The sequence below is a fragment of the Sycon ciliatum genome, chromosome 10 (assembly GCF_964019385.1).
Source record: "Sycon ciliatum chromosome 10, ocSycCili1.1, whole genome shotgun sequence".
NCBI classification, from domain to species: domain Eukaryota; kingdom Metazoa; phylum Porifera; class Calcarea; order Leucosolenida; family Sycettidae; genus Sycon; species Sycon ciliatum.
Genome location: NC_088652.1, coordinates 19,469,814 through 19,492,143, shown reverse-complemented (window position 1 = coordinate 19,492,143; position 22,330 = coordinate 19,469,814). Strand labels below are relative to the sequence as shown.

Sequence of the window (22,330 nt, the reverse complement as noted above, 5' to 3'; positions counted from 1 at the left end):
TAGAAAAGATTCATGAAGATTTCCACATGTCAATATCCTAAGACGTTTTCAGCAGTAGCAAGTGGTAGCAATGTACGGGTAATCCGAAGATACTGTTTGTCTTATTGTGGTCGATCCGAAGAAAGTAGCAGTTCTACTGCTGGGAGACAACATGCTACACTGCATTTGCAGGCCGACTACATGCACCAGTCAACGCACATGTTCCGTATAGCATTACACAGCGCATTGCAGGCCGACTGCATACATGTTCCGTACAGTATAGTACAGTGTATGTACACACATGCTTGTGCACAAATCTCAAAGAGTGATTATTCTCTCCGGTATAGGGTACTTGTCGCGCTCGTCTCAATTGCCCCCCTCCCCTAGGCCTTGGCGGATAATGCTCGAAAAGGTGGCAGATTCTGCTTTTTTTGCACCGAAATTGGCAGAACCATACAAACCTTATGGCGGGCAATTCCTCGAATTCTGCTCCATTTCTTTATCCACATGCCAAACATGCATGAAACTTACCAGAAAAAGTACCGAATTCTGCCAATTTTTCTGCCGGCATTATCCGCCAAGGCCTACCCTCCCCCCCCCCCCCCCGCCCCCCTTTGACATGCATACATGAATCCACACGCCTGTACAAAATGCAACGTTGTGGCAGATACACAGATCTTCCAAACAGTCTTGCTTCAAATAGCACCGTGACAAACTCAACACACCAAACATGGCCAAGCAAAGTGTGTACATGTAAAATAGTAAAACATCTATCAAAGCAGAATGTAAAGCAGTGGGTATGCACAACAGCAACACCAGCCACAATGTATCATTGTTAGTGTCTAGATTTCAGAAAGTATTTCCCCATCATTACCATAAGTGACCAAGGTGCAGAATTGCACAACCATTATGACTGCAGCCAATCAGCCAAGCTCGATTACAAATTCAATTGAGGCAGATGACAACATGCACATGATGCACACAAATGCACACACATACAAGTCACTGCATGTACGTGTACAACATTCTAAATAATCAGCCGACGTCAGCCGTGACGACGAGGATAAAATTCAGGGATGAACAATTATGAGTCAATACCCGGGCAGGCAAAATACGCCGCAGAAGAATAGGGACGTGTATATATATTACAAGCAAACTACTCCCAAAAGGGCCAAAACAGATAAAAAACACTGCGTGCCTTCTAACCAGCAAATAATGAAGCAAAACTACATTCAACACAAACACACGCTAAACAAACAGTTTCTACTCTTGGTGGACATCAACACATTCCTAGTAATAAGACATTTCCCATTGACAGCAGAGTGCAAGTCAGCCAAGTCAGCCAAGACAGACTAAAGCAGCACAGGTAAGAGGATTGAGTGGAGTGAACATATCCTGACAGTCCTACACTGCATGTTGTTACGACAGCCTACAGCATCCTGGCAGTCATTGCCTTTGGCACAATGTAGAAGAGTACATGACACAGTGCATGTACACTGTAGAGATGTTAGTCTATATACATACACTGTACATGTAATAGTGTCCAAGCACAGGAACAAAAAGCATACGCCTACTTGATACACACGCACGCACACACACACCCACACACACACACGCGCACACCCACGCACGCACGCACACACTCACGCGCACACCCACGCACACACACACTCACGCACACACACTCACGAACACACACACATACACACACACATACACACACACACACACACAGAAGATGTTACTAACAGCAACGCTTCCACACAGTTCAAGTTACCAAATCCAAGGCACCAACACAGCCGTCCGCTTCCTGTATTCCATAAAAGCAGGTATAGTCCCCCAGCGCCTATGTGCTTGTCGTTCTAGGATAGGAATACCAGATACCTACAACAATGACAGCAGAACAACAACAACAACAACAACAACAACAACAACAACAACAAGTGAGAATAAAGATTTGAAACAACAACAGCTATCGTGAGAAGAAAGATTTGAAACAACAACGTAGAAGCAGCAGCAGCAGCAGCGGTGGCGGCAGCAGCAGCAGCAACAACAACAGCAGCAGCAGCAGCAGCAACAACAACAACACCAGCAGCAGCAGCAGCAACAACAGCAGCAGCAGCAGCAGCAGCAGCAGCAGCAACAAAAACAACAACACTGTCTTATCAATGTTACTTTCTCTTTCTACATGCTGCTACACATTGTGTGGCGTTCTTTGCATGACAATCCAATCCGTACATCCCAAAATGTACGGGTATTTCCTACAGCTAACCAACACTGGCCTAGGTGAAGTCAGTATGTGAATTACAGTAAAACCTGGGTTCAGCGACCTCTGGTATTAGCGACCACCTGATTGTACCGACCGTTTTCCCATGCACCAGCAGTTCTGCATAGAAACTTCACCGGAATAAGCAACCACCTGCGTTGCACGACCAGCGACCGACTTTTAACGTACCAAGTGTCATATCTGACCTGCATACAGCGACCGCAAGTGCTGTCCTGACTGGCATGTTTGACTGCAACAGTGCTGAAGTGCGCTCAGAAGCCAGTGCATGCAGTCAAGGGCAGTGACAAGTGACAGTGCAGGGTTACAATGTACGTGTGCTGCTGCATGCACTTGAGTGACGTAAAAAAAAGAGTAAAAAAAATCGTGTCCGGGAACTCACGACGGCCGCTAACACCCGATAAACCCTAGCGGCAGATGCAGCGCCTAACAGTGGGGGTGAGTGGATAAGTCTCACAACCACTGGAGTCATAGACGTATGTGACAAGCCCTTCAGAATGTACGGGTACAACTAAGAGTTTGCACTGCTGGTATTGGGTACTGCACGACCTGCCTATAGCCCTTGGCTACAGCTCTTCACCTGTATACCACCACTCCCCACCATCACCACCACTCCCCACTACAAGACTTTAATAGCCAGGGTGCACAGTGTACACTTGGGATAGCAAAAGCAGGGCGAGTCCAGTGAGTTGTCCTTCTGCTGGACATTTCTGGCCAGTTCGGCCCCACCACTGAATGCTTATCCAAGTTGGAGGTGACTTGTACATGTAGGTGACCCCAAATCAGATCACCATTCAGCAGTGGTGGTAATCGGCTGAGGCTACAGCTCACCGCCAGAGGCTTCTCGGCCAATCATGGCAGACATGTAGTCCTGAGCAGGCCATACGAGAAATCGCTTGGTTGGGCAGGTGGTCATAGTGGCTGCATGTTACAATTTTCATTTCTCTCTATTTTTCCAGTCTCACGTTTCCATGCAACAGAAGTTTTACCTGATGGTCCCCCAACTGGGTACAAACCCAACGTTGCCTGATTTGTTACTACTTCCAAGTAGCCATCTATCTATCTTGCCCACCTCTCAAAACCACTGCCCCCCCCCCCCCCCACACACACACACACCCACACGTGCGCACACATGTGCGCACACACTAACCTTTGTCAGCAAATAAGCGACAAATAGTGGCGATCCAAGTGAAGCCCATTGCCATCCCGAGAACACCGCTGAAGCAGAGGTGAATAAGCCCGCCCATAGCATGATCTCGCCAAGGTAGTTTGGATGTCTGGAGCATGACCACACGCCACTCTCTATCCACTTAGATGTGTTACTGGGATCCAAGCGGAACCTGTGCGCACCCGCAACACACACACACACACACACACACACACACACACACACACACACACACACACACACAAACACACACAAACACACACACACACACACACACACACACACACACACACACACACACACACACACATACACCCGTGCGTGCATACACAAGCAGCACGCCAACACCACAAGTGCGCACACAGGCACAGTGAGCAAGTATACATTTACACGCTATCAAATCAACGATCATCAATTATTTCACTCAACATACCGTATTATCTCTATTACAAGCGCAGTCTCTTGTAGAAGCCCAGTCTCTATTATAAGCGCACTCCAAGAGGGCTTCGAAGATATACAAGCGCAGTCTCCAATATAAGCGAAGGCTAATAATGGAGAACCGTATGGATCATGTTCTGCATGCTTGACGTCACACAGTATCACATAAACACATGCTGTGGTAAAAGTCTGTGATCCCCGAGATCTAAAGTACAGACTCAGTGTACCAGGAAGCACAAAACTGCAGTCCCCGGTACCTGCTGGGAAACTTTCTGCTACTGATATAATGAAAAATATTCGGCAGTGTACATGTAGCAGGTGGTTGAAAAATCATAAGCTCAGTCTCTAGTAGAAGCCCAGTCTCCAATATAAGCCCAGGGTCCGGACTTGTTGAAAAAATATAAGCGCTGGGCTTATAATGGAGATAATACGGTATGTACTGTATTTTCCGGAATATAAGCCGCACTGGAGTATAAGCCGCACCCCCCCCCCCCCCCATTTTTCGGCCACTCAATACAGTCATCTACCGTATTTATCACCGTTAACTTGATCATCGGAGTATAAAGGCCGGTTCACAATACAACTTTTGGCGACGCAACATGCGATTTGCGACAAGAAAGTGCCTGTCGCGAGTTGTCGCGTACAGTCGCAAGGCACCTGTCGCAGAAGCTGAAGAAAGTTCAACTGTTGCGACATGCGACGCGCGACGTACACAAACGGAGTGCAGTTTCTACCCTGGGTGCACGTGCATAGTACTACTAGAGCATATGGCCGTCGCAAACATCAAAAAGAGTGTGAACTGTGTGTCGCTGCCGCAGCTCGTCGCAGGTATCGCAAGTCGCGTCGCAAAAAGTTGTACAGTAGGTATCGGTTATAGCGTGGGCGTTTGAAGAACAACTTTCTATTCTTATTTCCCGTATTTCTTACGCACGATAAATCAAGTGTGACATATCAGATGCATGTGCGCAGATACAGGATGGCCATCATACATACAACGTATCGCTGCTGTGCATGCAGGTGTTCATAGTTCCATACGCTTGCCATGTGGCTATGCAGGATGAGATATATGACAACAACAGTTGGACCTGCAACACTACAATGCTATGCGAGTCGGATCAGAACTGCATAGGACAGATGCTATTACTAGAGGCGATGCACTTTGGACTAATCTGGTATGTTTTGCTACACAAAATCCACTCTTAGGACCGATACAATTATTCTACTATGCGATAACATTGCTTGTAAGAATAAATGTTCACTTGAAACCCATGTTATGATTATGAAAATATGAGAGGTCATTCTTATAAGCAGTATATTCTTTTACACGCCCACGCTATAACCGATACGCACTGTATTGTCAATCGGCCTTAAGCCGCACCCCACTCTTTTTGGATGAACTTTGAGTGTTCAAAGTGCGGCCTATACTCCGGAAAATACGGTAATCAGACCCTCACAACACAGCTTAGGGACCCTCACACTGCGACCAAAACATGCTTCCCTGCGCTCAAACGGCCAAGTAGCATGGCAACGGCATGCACGTGACCTATACAGCACGGCTACCCTTGACAATTTGACCGCAGCATCAAGAAAGGGGGTTGGGGGCTTTTGGATGTTGAGTCGCAATGATGTCACTTAGACACTATTCGCCTTTTTGTCGCAGTGCGAGCATGCCCTTGGAACAGCAACACAGAACTATGTACAAAGAAATATGAAGGAGACCGGAGTGCTCCAAAATGCTCCACAGTAGCACAGCACAAATAGCAAACATTTACACAGTGGAAAGTGTACTCAACCGAATGGCAATGTTTTACATTTATAAACATTGAGTCTCTACAAGGGTCGATATACACACACACACACACACACACACACACATTTGCACACGTGCAAACACTCCCCCCCCCCCCCCCACACACACACATTTGCACACGTGCAAACACTCCCCCCCCCCCCCACACACACACTCTCTCTCTCTCTCTCTCTCTCTCTCTCTCTCTCTCTCTCTGTCTGTCTGTCTGTCTGTCTGTCTGTCTGTCTGTCTGTCTGTCTGTCTGTCTGTCTGTCTCTCTCTCTAAGGCTGTACAAACACACATGCAAGTTACCTTCGCTTTTGTTCATCAGCAACTACTTCCAGAAGAAAGCCACTTGCCCACAGTGCCCAACCCAGATAGTCAAGAGAACAAAGAGGAGGGTTTTGACGGCTGGAATTGAGCATTAATGTGGGGAGCAATGTCACCATAACCCATAAACCTGCGAAGAACAGTCACAGAGAACAAAAAGAAATCTCTAGAATAGCAAGAAATAAAACCAGAGTTGGCGACAGCACATAATTATCCACAGTACTGCTCGATTATAAAGGAAGGAAAGGACTGCATTCAGGATTGTTTCAGTACAATGCTTCCAAGACAGTACATACAATACATGGAAAGGACTGCATTCAGGATTGTTTCAGTACAACGCTTCCAAGACAGAACATACATGCACTACCTGAAATGTACTGCAAAATGGGTAATGTTCACAATAATAAAGTATTTAAAATTGAGAGCCGTTTGTGCCCGATTGAAATTTGAATTCTTTTAAAAGTAACTTAGTGTTTCTTGCCAGAAGACAACGATCATACATGCATGTTGACCGCCGCATTATGGAGGCCATTTTCATCAGGAAGCGAAAGCCAGCAGTAAACAGCGACAATGGATGGCGATTGTTGGGTGCTATGTAGACTCGACATAGGTAGCAAGTTCAGTGTTCTGTAGTATTGCTGCTTGTTGCTGTTGTTCGTTGTTGTTTCAAGTCTTTATTCCCACTATGGCCTGTGGCCAATAAGATATATTGTTGTTGTTGTGGCTGCTGCTGTGGGTGCTTTGTCTTGTTCTTTCTTGTTCCCAGGTGTTTATGCTAGCATGCTGTGGTTGTTGTTGTGGGTGTTGCTATGGGTGTTGCAATAAGTGGTGCTGTCGCCGTGCCAGTGGTTGTGCTGTCATATTGTAGATGTTGGCTCCTAGTTATATTTGGCGTACTATCTCTTCATCTATTCCGTGTGAATATTTTGATTTCGGTGGAATTTCACACAACACTGAACCACGCACTTTCATGCTATCCCTCCCAAACCTCACACCTTTTGGCCACAATGTTCATATTGTCACATTACACAGACAGCAGAACGAGCAGTTGCGGTTTCGTAACCTGGAGTTTCACGAAATTAACCGATCATCAGACGAAAATTGTCACATTATATCTCTGTTTCGTCTGCATTGACTATTCCTGAAGACGGGCCTTGCCCGAAAATTTGGATGATTTTATAAGAACTCAGATGGTGAGCCAAGGAACGCATAACTTGTGCCCACATTTTTCCATGTTACGATTTTATTTTATTCTTCTTTTTCAGTGATTGGTGTAGCCCAGAGACCGTTTGGAGAGTGCTGTGAGGATTTATGGATATGTTTGCGCTGTTCAAAATTTGTGATTTGCTGTCACTCGCATAAATAGCAAACAGTCATGCCAGCAATTGTGTAAAATCATGAAATTGAGTCAATACCAGGTGAGGGTAGCGGATAACTGAACAACCGAATATGTGTGACAGTGGCGCATTGTATCACAAGTGTTTCTTGTAGACCATAAGCCCCGTCCGTTGGCAAGGGAACCGGATACAAGAGGACTGAAAGGAAGGTTTGAGTGCACTGTAGAATGATCATACCCAGGTACATGAGACCCAGCAGCGTGCAGCTAGCTCACACGCACACATACGATTTGTACAATTTGTAGATACACGCACAAGAACAGAATTTCCTTCGACGATCATCGGAAACTCAGAGTAATGAAAAACGTAACTTCTCCTCCTCCTTTTCGTGTGTACGTGTAAAATGCACAATGCAGCAGAAATAAAAGCCATCATGTTATTGTTGTACTGCTGCCACTGTACCTTGAACAGTCCAGTACATCAAGAACGTGCCTGGCTGATTCTTTACTTTGTCGAATCGACTATCAGAGCCTTGCTTCATGACACGACCGAAGAGAAACAGGCCTAGTCGTGCAGCCCATGTAGCCACCATGGCTGTTTGGATTTTCTGCCTCAAATGACCAGAGCTGTTTCTGTATGACATGGCCACTAACAACCCAAATGTGCTTGATCCAGCCAAATCATAAAATTTCTCTGTTTTCAATGCAGCGGCAACAGCCCAGAGCGACCACTGAATGGCCATGTCAATTGCGAACAGTGATCCAAGTCCTGACCCCATTTTCGCAGTCGAATACTGAACTGAACTGTAGACACTTCCTCCTCAAGACATGTATTCAAGTACTTGCTAACAAATCCGATCGATCTCAATGAAAACTGTTCGTCAAACATTATTAATTTCAAAATGAAAATATTTGTAAAAATTAATTATTACCGGGAAGCAAAAAAAACTGACAGCTAGCTATCTTTTGTTTCCAGCAAATCAATCATCAAAGTAATAAATTAGTTGTATGTATGACATACATCTCTCGTTGTGCAGCTGTCGTTCAGGTACATATACTAGGTGTGGAACTTGACTCGTCATGGTCGACGAAATGTTTCATACTGAGACTAGGATATGATTGTGACCAGTTTTCTCTCTTAGTCTTCAGCTCCCTTCCCGTCATTTGATGCGATGGCTTCAAATGGAGAGCCTTTCAAGCTACACAAGGCAGTATTCCACAACGACATAAGATCTCTAAAAGCTTGTCTGAATGCAAGAGGAGTGGATGTGGAGGAGCGTGATTGTCACTCGTTGACACCTCTCTTGTTAGCTGCTAAGCTAGGTAGACTGGACTGTGCTGAGCTGCTGATCAATAGTGGTGCCAAAGTCGATGCTAAATCTGATGATGGATGGTCAGTTATGGACGAAGCAGTTGTATATGGAGATCGTGAACTGGTAGAGTTTTTTGTGAAGGCTGGTTACAATCAGGCCACTACTGACTTGAAAGAACTAAAGCCTAAACTGGAAGAGGCTTTGAAAAAGGTGCCAGACTTCACTCTAGTGTTTCAGTGGGAGTTGTCCAGTTGGATTCCATTGTTGTCACGCGTCCTTCCATCAGATGTGTGTCGGTTGCACAAGTGTGGCTCACATCTGCGTATGGACGCCACACTGCAGAGCATCACCGACTTGCGTAATCGCCGTGGAGACCTGAGCTTCTTTATTGACTGCACAGATATCTCTCACGTCATAGTCGCAGACAACATCCGGCATGTCAAGGAAGTACTGAAGCCTCAGCTTTCTTCCAAGTATGTCACAGAAAGTACCAGTCTTCGCCTATCCAAGGATGTAGTCCATTCATTCATATCCACTCAACCTATTGAGCTAATACGCTGCCGCTCTGGGTGGCTGTGGCGTGTAGACAAGGAGGAATGTGTCGCAGGCTACTCTTGTCCTGTTTACGATATCACTGGTGTCACGCTCATACAGCGACGTCGCTGTGAACATCTCACCGAGGAAGATGTCAAACGTCTCAAGTCACTGCGTGAGAAAATGAAACGTGGTGATGGTGATGATGTTGATGACGAAGACGGCGATGCAGCAGCAGCAGCAGCAGCAGCAGCGGAAGGTGAAAGTGGTGCTGAGTCGAGTGATGGATCAGCCCTTGAGGTACCTTTCCGTGCCTCCAGACCCGCTCCTGTAACAACAGCGACATGGTCTGACTATGTGAACAGCGCATCAGGTGGTTTACCAGACAATGTTGGCCGCACACCTGTTGTAAGTCAAGACAGACGTCAGTTCAAGCCGACTGTAGCTCTCAGCGATAAGTTCCCTATTCCACGTGACTTGCTTCTAGATATCCTGGAGCTGTTCACGCCATACAAGCATTTTCACAAGCTCCGTCGCCTGGTGTCTCGTCTTCCTCCTGGCTTTCCAATGAAAGTGGAGGTGCCACTCTACCCGACGATAACTCTGAAGTTAGCCTTTCAAGAGTTCAAGACATGCAGCCACCCTGCTAGCATGTTCACTGTGCCCAATTACGACACTGGCCACGTATTCCCGCAACAACGCCGTTGAACACTGCTGTCTGAGCACCGTTGAACACTGCTGTCTGAGCACCGTTGAACACTGCTGTCTGAACACCGCTGTACACCGCTGAACTGTTGTGTGTACCACCGTGGCCAGGCAGTACTACAGCAGCAGTACTTCTGCGCAAAGTGCGTAAGTAAAGAGCAGTGTTGTATAGAGCTAGAGTGCGTGTGTGTGTGTGTGTGTGTGTGTGCGCGCGCGCGTGCATGTGAGTGTGTGATGTGTGTGTGTGTGTGTATGTGTGTGTGTGTGTGTGTGTGTGTGTGTGTGTGTGTGTGTGTGTGTGTGTGTGTGTGTGACGTGCTCTTTCATTTGTCAGAATAGCGTAGTTCTATTTGTTTCTTGCATCCACATGCTTTTTGTACACGCAACAAACAACAACAGCAACAGCATCAGCATCATCATCAACAACAACAGCAACGCATGCACACACGTGCACATGCGCGCGTGCACACACACACATGATTGTATGTATGAGAATGCACATGAACTTCACAAAGAGTGTGTGCTCATCACGGACACTTGAACTGGCAGCTGTTGTTGCTGCGGCTGCTGTTCAGTATTATTGTAGCCTGCTAGTAGCATTAAACCATCGTTACTTTCATTTTAGGGGATGATGCTGATAAGGTCTCTTTTGGAGTGTTGTCTTTCATTGTATAGCTACTCTCATTGCGTGCTTTCATGTACTTGTAGTATTGTGTGTGGTCGATTAGCTTGCTGCGCTGATTTGCCTTTTTTTGTGTACATAGCCCCTAGCTGCATGCATGTCTGTGTGTGATTCTTGTACATAGTTGTACAATGTGTGCCTTGTTTTGACTTGTTCTTCTAGAATTCTTGCTTTGCACCGTGTATAGTGCAGTGTATAGTAGTACAGTCTAGTACAATACATGTAAAGTCTAGTACAGTACAATCATGTATTACATGTAGATCAACTACATACGGCATGTACTGTATGTCTCTAGTGCCGCTGCGTGCGCGCGTCTTCTTGCTTTCTTTCCCAATGCAGTTTATATATATTTTCCAATGATTCAATGGTGTTGAGTCTGTGCTGCTGCTGCTGCTGCTGCTGCTGCTGCCGTTTTCCATCATGATGACGGTGACTGCAACTGGTCCGAGCAAGACTTCGGACAGCTTATGTATGATGTAGGTATTGATATTGTTCGTGGATATGGACTCTACTATTACTGCCTCTTATCTCTTTTCTTGAGCACGCGTGCTGCTGCTGCTGCACTGACCAATAGTTGTCACAATAGCAATAAGTACAGGTTCATTCAATGTGACAAAGACATGAGTTGCCGACTGGTGCATGTGCTTTCTCTTCTTCTTGTTCCTTTCGTTGCTTTATTTCTATTTTTATCAAATCTCAATCAAATCAGTCTTTTATTCTATCTTTGCTGTGCATAGGTAGAGGGTAGCAGTAGATCTAAATGCGTTGGAGAATTCATGATTTGTTTAAAATGGTCCTTTCTTGCAAGTATATTTTGAAAATTATCTTGTCTTTGATTATTATTATGAAAATATCAAACAAATGTGATCACCTATTTCAGGGACGTTTCAAGCAGCTAGATTGTAGTGAGTGATATGGTGTAACTGTGTGTGGACGGTGCGACACGTGGGGAAATATGGCAGTCTGCCGCAGACTGTAAACCAGACGGCTTCATGAGTACTGCAACATGTGTAAAGGGAGTCCTGTGACTGTGTGCGTGACACTCCTGCTTGCTGTCTCCAATCATGCACTCAGAACCAGTGAAAGGCATGCATCTTTATAAGATTGCAAAAGTATAGTTGGTCTGCCCCCTCTCTAATTTCCACTACAAATTGTAGCTGATATCCTACCCGGTATGTGAAGTAGCTTCTTCAGTGTAAACATCCAACCCCAAGCACTAGTATACAATATTGAACCCATGAATGGATTACTGTACACATGTGGCACATGCCAGTGCTAGTGGATGGAAGTGTGCACAGGGAGCCTCATCTTTTGTACTCGACTCCGCTGTTGTAAATCAGGTTAAAAACACTTTACAGCGTTGATTTATTCCTGCTACCTGCTGTAAAACTAGCTGTGAAGCGATACAGCTACATTGTAGAGCAGTGAGCAGTACTGTCCTTTATGGTGCAGGAAATCACCTCCAGTGCAAACCGTGCACGGGGGGAGGGGGTTGAACAATGCATGATCGTGTACAATATGTACCAAATCTGCAAATCACCCAAGTCATTGTCAAACACATAACATCTATCCCACGGCAAATCTCTACACATTGGACTGTGCTAATAATACATGTAGTAGTAGTAGTATTTATTATTTTACTTGGGTATACCCAACAGGCCTATGGCCTTCTTACAGGGTGCCCAATGCTTGACTAGATTCTTGGTTGGAGGACAGCAAATCAGCACACGAAGCACAGAAGCCATTATATTAATCACCATTGTATTCGACTTGAAAAGTAATGCCTAATGGTACAAAAGGCCTAGTCGAAACCATAATATGGTGCCATATTATGGCTTCTGTGCTTCGTGTGCTGAATAATACATGCCCGTTCACGTGCGTGCGTGTACACACAAGCAATCACCATCAGGTGAAGCATGGAACCGTAAAACTATCGGTCATTTGCAAGTGGAATCAATCCGCACACAAGTAGCTGAGCAGGTCAAATGGTTGGGTCTCAGGCAAGCCTCCCAATACTCTCATACACACACACACACACACACACACACACACACACACACACACACACACACACACACACACACACACACACACACACACACACACACACACACATACCAGCGGCGACAGAAGCATCAGTAGCAGAAATCAGCGACAAAAGAATACACAAGTATATTTGCAGGGCCAGGCACAGCCCACAGCGAAAGAGTTCTAGCTCAACACCAACAATGTACAGAGCAGTACTCAGTACTGGTAAAGAACGTGTAAAAAATGTGTATTTTGTCAATACAGTACTTCGAAGTACTTCGAAGTATAATAAAAAAATATTCATAAAAGACTAGCACGGCCCGGTGGCAACAACGGGTCGTGCAGCAGTTTATATGTGTTATCATACTGTGTGGCAATCCAGAAACAGACTGGCGATATGAATTATTTGTATGAATGAACTCTCACATGTATTGCAGCTCACACGCAGTTGCCGTCCCGCAGCAACTGCAGCTGATATGCTCAAGAAACTGCCGTCAATCACAATCGGATCATCAAATTGGGGAAATTTTAGACACTGCTAGCGGCGAATCACTCGACATGCTCCAGAGCAGTTGCAGAATGCGAACAAGTTTCTCAGCCTGTTCATACGTCTTGAATGTCATGAGCCATTCACAGCTATCGGAAAGGTTGCACGAAGCAGTTGCGATTGTGGCTTGCTCAGCAACACCCATGGCCTTCTGATCGCTGCTGGTGCTGCTTGTGCCGCTGCTGCTATTGTCACCACTGCTGCCGACGCCTTGTGTTGGTGGAGAAAAGTTCAGACACACCTGCCCACTACCGTATGATGGTATGGAGATAGAGCGCAGCTGATGTAAGAGCCGTGTTGCCAGTACGGTGTATTGGCAAGACTCACTGACGCTGCTGCTGGTATTGGTGCCAATATGGGTATTGTCACTGCTACCTTGTCGGGCACCTGGGCTGGTGCTTCTGGCATTGAGTTGTTGCTGCTGCCGCTTTTCCGCCTCTTTCGCATTCTGCTCCTTGACGAAAGCAGGTGCTGGCCAACGCAAATTATCCTCAAACACCAAGTGAAGAGCAGAGTCATTCAGAGCCACACAACATGGCAATAGAATGGACTCAGCACACTCCCTGCTGCTGCTCCTGTGGCTGAACGTTCGGATACCATGACGGTCGATGCCACTGGCAGGTGGCATTGTCGGCACTGCAACAGAAACAGTCTGGTAATGCAGTAGGCTAGAAGGGGACAATGTGCTTGTCAAGGGCAAATTGGCACCGCCACCACCACCACTACTGCTACAGCTTTCAGCAAAATCCTCCTGCAGCTGTTGTTGTTGTTGTTGTTCTTGCAGAGAAAATGCATCTTGGGCAGGTCCAGGACTTACTGTCATGTCACTGGTGCTAGCATCAGGATTGACATGCTCTGCCATTTGCTGCTGCTGCTGCTCTTGACCAGGCAATGTCAGAGGCTGCGGTGACATTTCTGTACCAGCACGCTGCGCAAGATTGTCTGATTGCGAAATCGCAGCAGCAGCAGCAGCAGCAGCAGTAGTAGCAGCAGTGTGCAATGTGTGATTCAGCGTAGCTAAGTGAGCTGGTTGTGGCCAGTGGCAGTGAACAGTGCCGTTAATGACTAACTCCTCTGCTGTACCATCAATCATGCCATGTGCTGACACAGGGAAATTACTGCTGCCAACATCACTATGATGATCTTCACCATAAACAATGCCGCTACCGCCGCCGTCACCGCCGCCGCCGCCACCACCGCCACTGCTGCTCCGGTTGGTCATGGTGGATGGAGCATCACCAACTTGAGCACCACCATTAGCTTGTAACAGCTCGATGATGTTCTCCAGCAGTATATTGGCGTCGCTGCCGTCAAGCAAGTAACACAGTGCTGTCTGCATGCCGCCAAGCTCACCCTCAAAGCGTACACACTGATCAAAGATGCTGACAGTCACATGGCGCAAGTCACATAACGGCAAGGACAACAAGACATGAAAGTTGGGGACGCCACCGCTGTGGTTGCTGCTGCTGCACATTGTGTTGTCGACTTCAACTTCAGTACAGTGAACACTACTGTCATTCAAAATGACAGAACCAGGTTGTTCCAGTTGACCGGCTTCACTTCCCGCAGCAGTGGTAGCCGTGGTGCGCTGAGAATGTACTCCATGCTGAGAATCCGCACACTGATGATGCCGTTGCTGTTGCTGCTGCTGCTGCTGTGTGACAAGGTAGATGTGACTAGTTGACAGAAGTAGGAATGCACCAGTCGACTGATGGGCAGCTTGTCGGAGTAGTGGTGATGATGGCATCGTCATGCTCCTCTCATCGACACCACAGTTGCTACCGGCAGAACAGTTTGCAGCGGTGGCAGTATCGTGATGACCAGCAGCAGCAGCAGCTGCAGCAGGATGTGTAGTACTGGTATCACTCCAACACAGACAGTCACAGCTACAGAAGAAATGTAGCTGTTCATGATCGGTGTTGGAGAGTTGTTGGGCAAAGTAGGACAATAGTTGATAGACGTCACTGCCGCTAACACTGGGACGATTGCCGAAACCTGGCACGCCGAGCCATGCTCTAGAACTGTGAACCGAAGCTGCTGCTGCTGCTACCGACCTTGTCACATTGCTGGTGCCATCATCACTTGTATCAACATTTACGTCTTCATTGTGCATACCACTAGTAGCAGTGGTGCAACCGCTACTGCTAATGCCGCTGAAGTGCGTGGTAGGATAGCTAGAGTTGCTATGGTTACAGGTCAAAGCAGACGGCGTTGAGTACTCAACAATAGCTAGTTGAGATTGGAATTGATCTTGCCACAGAGTACGCAGAGCGTCGGCAATCTCTCTCACATCTTGTAACGATCTTGCAAGCACAGACAAACTACTTGCAGGGGCGGCTTGATCATCTTCGCCATGGCGATAGTTGCTATAGCTGCCAGCAACACTTGCATCAGCATGTTGCTGTCCAGATCTATTTGAAACATCAGCATCAGTACTGGCACGCGAAGAGGACAGAAACGCCGCTCCATCAAACTGCATGTGCACATCAGCTGGGGGCAGTGGTTTGCCAGGTACAATCAAGCCGATATGATTTCTACTGTTGCAGATCTCCACTAGTGCCAGGCTTCGCAGGTGATACGCCAAGCAGACAGTATAGCGCGGTGTGCTTGGAGGCAAGTTGCTTGCACCAGATAGACTGGGCCAGTGCACACAGTCCTCATCAACTAAGAAGATGAAGCTGGAGGTGATCGCTAAGCTGACAGGAAGTCCGCCGGCTGCCTTTGTTGGCGTTGCCGCCGCTGCTGCTGCTGCTGACATGGGTGCGGATGTTGTTGTTGGCTTTGCTGGTTCAGCAGAATGCCAAAATACTGGTTTGTAAACAAGAAGTTGACCGATATCGTGACCATCACAGGCATTACGCAACGCCATCATCAACTCATCCATAGCTGCAGCTTGCTTGTCAAGAACCACATCATCACCAGCACCAGCACCAGCACCATTGCTGTCTCCAGTGACGCGAGCACTGTTAGCAGCACCAGTACCATCACCAACAGTAGTGGGAGCAGCAGTAGCTGACATAGAACTGCTGTTTCTGCTAGAGTGTAGACTGCTGTCATGTCCATCATCAGATACAGCAGAGCTGGAGACAGTGGCTACATTCGTGCTCGCCGCCGATGTTATTATCGGTGTTGGTGCTGATGCCATCGCCGATGTTGCTGCAACTGCCGCTCCCGCCGAACCTGCTGCTGCTGCTGCTGCTATTGTGCTCCCTATTGCAGGCATACTGGTGCCTGTGAGGTGCTTGACGATATCGCGCGTACAAGCAGCATCCAGTGTGAATACAGCATAGGTAAAAGGACCAGCAGGCAGTCCAACACAGTAGTTGGTGGATGCAGATACCGAGGACTGTGCACCGGCTGCTGCAGATGATGCGAGCGCAGAAGAGGATGATTGAATGCGCAGCATACAACCAAACAAGCCAATCGAGACCTGATTGATGTCGGAGAGCAAGCAGCTAGCTAGCCATGACAACGAAACACTGCGGATAGCATGTCCACTATCACTGCTGCTGCTGCTGCTGACATTGACGTTCAAGCTTGTGGCACTGGAATCGGCGTCGACGGAAGTGACATTGCTGTCCCCAGGCTGATCAGCGTTTCTCCCACCATCCATTTCAAAATCCACTAGGCGTAGAAGATGTAGGGCTGAGTTGGAGATGATCAGACAGCATGGGTAGCGCACATCACTACCATAACGCTGACAGGACGACCAGCCAACGTACACAAGCTCTTCAAACTGACTGCCAAGAAAGCCAGCGATTAAAGAGTAGAAGAACTTTGACAAGGCAGGATGGTCGGCCGTGGGTAGCAATTGGTGAACGGGAGGTGATATGTCGCTCCCAATACCACTGCTCCCCACACTGATGCCGTGGCCAGAGCTAGTGCTAGGAGAAGGGGTCTTGTCGTCTTGCACACGACCGGTTAAATAGATAGTCTCCTGCAAGAACGGTAGCACTGGAAACAGTGACACTTTGCTGGATACAGCCATTGACTTGTTCTCACTCAACCTACAGCAACAACAGCAGCAACAGCAGCAGCGGCGGCGGCAGCAGCAGCAGCAGCAAAAGCAAGAAGAATCAGCCTAATTCTGAGAGATGTTGAGCATGCACTGAATTAAAGCAGGCATGAATGCAGGTAGGGGTGGGGGGCCTCCCCAGACCAGGCGCTGCTTCTTCGTCACCCCCCTCCCGAAGACAACACAGCATATGTGCCTAGAGTGAGTGAGTATATGCATATGGGCAAGACTCCGGGTCAAGTGGCTTCAATGGGAAGTATGCAAGTGGGAACGTTTACAAAAATACCTCATAAGTAGACAGAGTGCAATCACAGTCATGCACACATTCATGCACACATGCACGCACACGATGCACGCACTTGGGCTTCAACAACACACTCAGTCTGTGGACAACACTGCTTCGTCCTTTGGGAGCACATCCGCCCAGCTACCCACAGAAATGCAGGAGAGTACAAACATCACACCGACAACTCCACAAAGTCATGCCGACCACTCTCCTCCCAACACATAGACTACCCTGGCCATACCACGCCGGCACAAGCATTGACACAGGCAAACTCACGTTTGATCGTTAGCCAGACTCCAAGGAAGCAGCATTGCCAGAAGTTTAGCAAGATGTGCTACACTTGACATCTTGTAGTGAACTGCTGTTGTTGCAGTCTTACTGACGTTGGTGCTGGGAACATCAGTACCAGCATCGGCACCGGTATCAACACCAGCTCCAGCTCCAGCAACTGCAGTACTCTCATTCTCTGTTTTCAACTGCTCCGCTTGAACAGAGAAAGTCAGAGTGATCTCGTAAGGATCTTCAGAGTATTGCACTGATTGCAGAGATGCTGGAAATCCACAAGAAAACACAACACACAAACACGTACATGCAGTCAGGAGCAACTAGATAACATAGACACTGGGAATATACAGGGGGGGGGGGGGGAGCGGGAGGAAAAGACAACAAAGAAGTGGTTGATGGGTAATACAAGACACCAGGAGAATCAATAGAACTCAGTCCCAATAGCAGCAGCAGCAGCCGCATCAACGGTAGAAGTGGCACCACTAGCACTAGCACTAGCAGCAGCAACGGCAGCAGCAGCAACGGCAGCAGCAGCAACGGCAGCAGCAGTAACGGCAGCAGTAGCAGTAGCAGTAGCAGCAGCAGCAGTAGTAGCAGCAGCAGCAACGGCAGCAGCAGCAACGGTGGCAGCAGCAACTGCGGCAGCAGCAGCAGTAGCAGCAGTCTTACACTAGGTACAGTAGTCTTACAGAGAGATTGCTGGTTGGCTGCTTGACCGGTAGCTAGGTTGATTTCCAGGATAATCATTTTCTGGACATCTACACTGCAGATGATTTGCTCATTCCCGTCATTGGTGACAAGAAAGTTACTGGTCTTGCCAGTGCCATTGCCTCCACCGCCACTATTCACCAACAAAATCAGCAACAAAATCAGCAAGACAAGAAGGCCACAACAAGGCATGTTAAGAGACAAAATGAAGATGATATTCAGCTAAATCCGAGCAAAGCTAATCAGTCCCAGTCTTGATGGGAGAGCACTAAACAAAACACGATTTTATGTATCACATGCAGGTATGAGCCCAAAGTTGCCTATGTATCTGGGACTCTCTCACGACGTGAGCATTTCCCTTTTCGGAACCCCTTTTGAACAGTGTCTACCCTGAAGGGTTGGGATGATCAATGCTCTACTTTACCACTGACTACCCTGATGGGTTGGGATGATCAATGCTCTACTCTACCACTGACTCAAATTCAGACCTGCAGCAGTAGCTACAGGTACGCAGATGTTGTGCACAAACCAGGACGGTGGGACGCTGTTTTAAAGTCATCAGGCCAATACCGGCACCCAGCCCATCATGTCACAACAAACTACACCGATTAGCACTATATTGATGAATCCGAAAGTGACAGGCATAGTTTGAGATCAGTATTGGACGCTTCTAAAGGACGACCTGAGACAAAAGTGCGTTTGGCCATGGCCCATAAGCCTGATCTGGTATGACGACACTGTAACAGCTACTTATACTCATTCTGGTAGAAATTGACCCGAGGGTAACATGCAAAGCTCCCGAAGTTGCCCGGCAGCACCACCTGCGGCCATTGCTATAAGATCATTTCAACCAACACGAGGAGACGGAGTCCATTATAGAAGGTGTCTGACAATTTGTCTCGAGGCAGTCATCTAAGCAATGAATCTACACCCCACTAACCTCAATGTTACATTTTTATTAACTCAAAAATTCAATGTTTTGCTCCAATGACAATGGCATGCTTTTACCTTTTCCGTGCATCCTCAGCAGCTTGTCTTAGTTGTTGCTGGAAGACACGGGAGCGAGATCTTGACACAATCTATGTGCAGAATAGAACACGTGCAACAACACACCCATGCACACACACACACGACACACCCATACACACACACACACACGAATATACACACACGTACATACAGTCATACAATCATATAACATGATACATACATGAAAATACACACACACATACACACACACTCAGACACACACACTCAGACACACACACACGCGCGTGCACGCAGGCACACACACGCACACACACATGCACACGCACGCAAACACGCACCAATATGCATGCAGCAGGTCAAGGAGTTAAACCGACTTTATTTCTTTGTAAAACTCCCTGATTCTAGCTTCTGCAAGCCACGTGCACCGGATACGACGAAGCTTTTTGTACACAAAATCATGCACCGGTATGCGGATCGCGAGGTCTGGTTATGTTGTATGCGTGCCATATGCTGTTAATTGGTAGCCAGCAATTTTCTTTCGGATGGGGAGGGATCCAGATAAAAGAGGACCGGGCAAGCAAGGTCTGACTGCAGCCATAACAAAACCAATAATGATATCAGGGTCATGAGGCTGAACAACTATACACAGACATAGACATGAGCATGTGATGCATACACCATACCCCAGCTGCCTCCACTTGAGGAGACACTGAGAGCAGAAGAAATGGTGGTGTGGTGGTTTCTCCGTACCTGCAAAATAGCTGGTGTCAAAGGTACAGTTGTTCTCCTGCTGGCAACAGCCTTCGCCTTACTCCGCTGTTCTTCCTTCCTCTGGCCCTTGCGTTGACGCTGAGTTTTCACCCTTCAAGACAGACACACACACACAGACAGACAGACACACACACACACACACACACACGCACGCACGCACACACACACACACACACACACACACACACACACACACACACAGATACATAGATACACAGACAGAGAAACAGACAGGCACACCGAGTTACAGACGAAACCTAATAGTAAATCTAAAAGCCATAACGTCAGGCAGCACACATGACAACATACCCTTCAAGCAACTGAGCCCAATGGCTACAGATTCCACCACTACCATGCATATAACAATATAGCTCATCATCTTAAAAGGACAAGATCTGAATGAAATAGATCAAGACTAGCACCAGATAACTGTCTAATCCAAACAACTGGCGACGCAAAGTGAATCGACCACACACCTGGTCTACACCACACAGACATTACACCTTCAAGCAGCCGAGCCTGTTGGCAACAGACCCAACACAATCAGGCATAAGTGTACCCACCAACCAAACTAGCTGGCACAACGCACCCACACCCACACCCACACATGCACACCAAGTGAAACTTACAGAGACGCTGCTGGAGAAGAAGTTGGATGAGAAGTGCGAGACTTGCGAGGGAAAGAGACAAAGAAGAGCATAGGGAAAAATACTGATTTTAGAATATTCTAATTTCAGAAAACTCAGGTGCTCGTCGTCTGCTAGAAATCACTGAAGTGAGTTTGATTTCCAAACTTGTCTGGATGCATCAGGCACTGTGTGAAATCATTCATATCACATAAAACGTATTATCAGGGAATTTTCTAGAACCGCCCCAACCGGTTTTCGACCGGTTGAAATTGTTGGCGACCGGTTGAAAAGTTACAAATCAGTTCCAACTGCCCGTACTTTTCTGTGGGTGAATGGAGCTGTGAATGGTCAAACGCTTTTTTCTACACTCCAGCACCAAGAAATCTGTTAAATTGCTGTCGAGTGCCATATTTGGGTTGTATTTTGAAAAAAAATTCCGGGGAGGACCCCCGGACCTCCCGACTCTTCATTGGACCGTAACCGGTTGGAAATTCGTCCTAGAATATACCCTGATTATGCATCTGTGCCTTGATTTGGTGTAACAGTACTGTCGGGCGCTGAAGAACGGGCGCTGAAGAACGGGCGCTGAAGAACGGACCGCCGAAGAACGGCCAGGCTAGAATTTCACCAATTTTTAAGAACGGTGTAGGCTGGATTTTTTTGCAGATAAGAACAGAAACCGTAATATACACTATAATGTACACTCAGACGTATAACACTGCATAAATGTACATGTTAGGCCCTCTGCAGACTACGTACATAGAACATCCAGTATAAAATCACGTAAAACCTAAAAGGCAACATTTTTCCACGCCTGCAATCAGACTACAAATTTTACATGCAACATACAGGCAACCTTTGACCCTACACAATTGCGCAAGGGGCCTGGGATGTGTGAAAGCAGCCGGCAGTCGTACAAAGTTTGTACATTTGTACGACTGCCTTGTGAAAGTACGATAAATGCAGGAAAGTTGCTTTGTACAAGGGTTCCCACCCTGCCCACAAGGATTGGGCAGCTTTTTAGGCTTCCCGCCAGATTCTTGTAGTTGTCTTGGAAACTTCTATGTTAAATTGTTAATGTAACTTATAGGCTGTTTTGTATCTAGTCTAAACAGGGCCGTAGAGTGTACCATCGAATAAGAACGAAACTGCTGTGTTCGCTAAATAATAGAACGGGCTAGGCTACAACCCCTCCCCCTCCCCCACCCCCTCCCCTCCTCCCCCTCCCCCCCCAGTTCTTCGGCGCCCAACAGTACTGTACAGTTGCTCGTGTTGTTTCCCTGTACGTTACCACTCCCAGGTGTCATGTGATTTTAATTAAAAAAAATTATGAACAGGTTTCATCCTGGCAGGTGATAACTAGGCAGAACATCACCACAACACACCTAACTCTCGATGATGTAACTGAGATGAAACAGAGAGGAGGAAAACAGCGCAGATGAGCACTTGAGCAGATGCGTTGGTCAAGGGCCACTGGCTGTCTCCTTACATCAAATAAAGACATGACTATGT

The 22,330-nt window shown here is 47.2% G+C and overlaps 3 protein-coding genes across 3 annotated transcripts in view; 1 reads left to right on the top strand and 2 right to left on the bottom strand.

Moving 5' to 3' along the window:
* Positions 1-637: 637 nt before the first annotated feature.
* On the bottom strand, positions 638-8,221 carry LOC135825589 (uncharacterized). The gene is made up of 4 exons (XM_065338198.1): positions 7,789-8,221; positions 5,972-6,119; positions 3,414-3,603; positions 638-1,863 (listed from the first exon to the last, which is right to left on the bottom strand). Exons 1-4 carry the CDS (start codon positions 8,102-8,104, stop codon positions 1,753-1,755), a joined length of 765 nt encoding a protein of 254 aa, XP_065194270.1. The 5' UTR covers positions 8,105-8,221; the 3' UTR covers positions 638-1,752.
* A 102-nt stretch (positions 8,222-8,323) lies between these two features.
* Positions 8,324-11,453, top strand: LOC135825588 (ankyrin repeat domain-containing protein 13C-like). Its single transcript, XM_065338197.1, has one exon. It carries the CDS (start codon positions 8,498-8,500, stop codon positions 9,878-9,880), a length of 1,383 nt encoding a protein of 460 aa, XP_065194269.1. The 5' UTR covers positions 8,324-8,497; the 3' UTR covers positions 9,881-11,453.
* Positions 11,454-12,478: 1,025 nt separating this feature from the next.
* Positions 12,479-22,330, bottom strand: part of LOC135825587 (uncharacterized) — a 30,238-nt gene continuing 20,386 nt past the window's right edge. Inside the window, exons 18-23 of the mRNA XM_065338196.1 lie at positions 20,819-20,859; positions 20,169-20,280; positions 19,437-19,507; positions 18,410-18,561; positions 17,712-17,985; positions 12,479-17,141 (exon numbers count right to left, since the gene is read on the bottom strand). Coding sequence (XP_065194268.1) covers positions 13,100-17,141; positions 17,712-17,985; positions 18,410-18,561; positions 19,437-19,507; positions 20,169-20,280; positions 20,819-20,859 — 4,692 coding nt within the window. The 3' untranslated portion in view covers positions 12,479-13,099. The remainder of the gene's footprint in view (positions 17,142-17,711; positions 17,986-18,409; positions 18,562-19,436; positions 19,508-20,168; positions 20,281-20,818; positions 20,860-22,330) is intronic.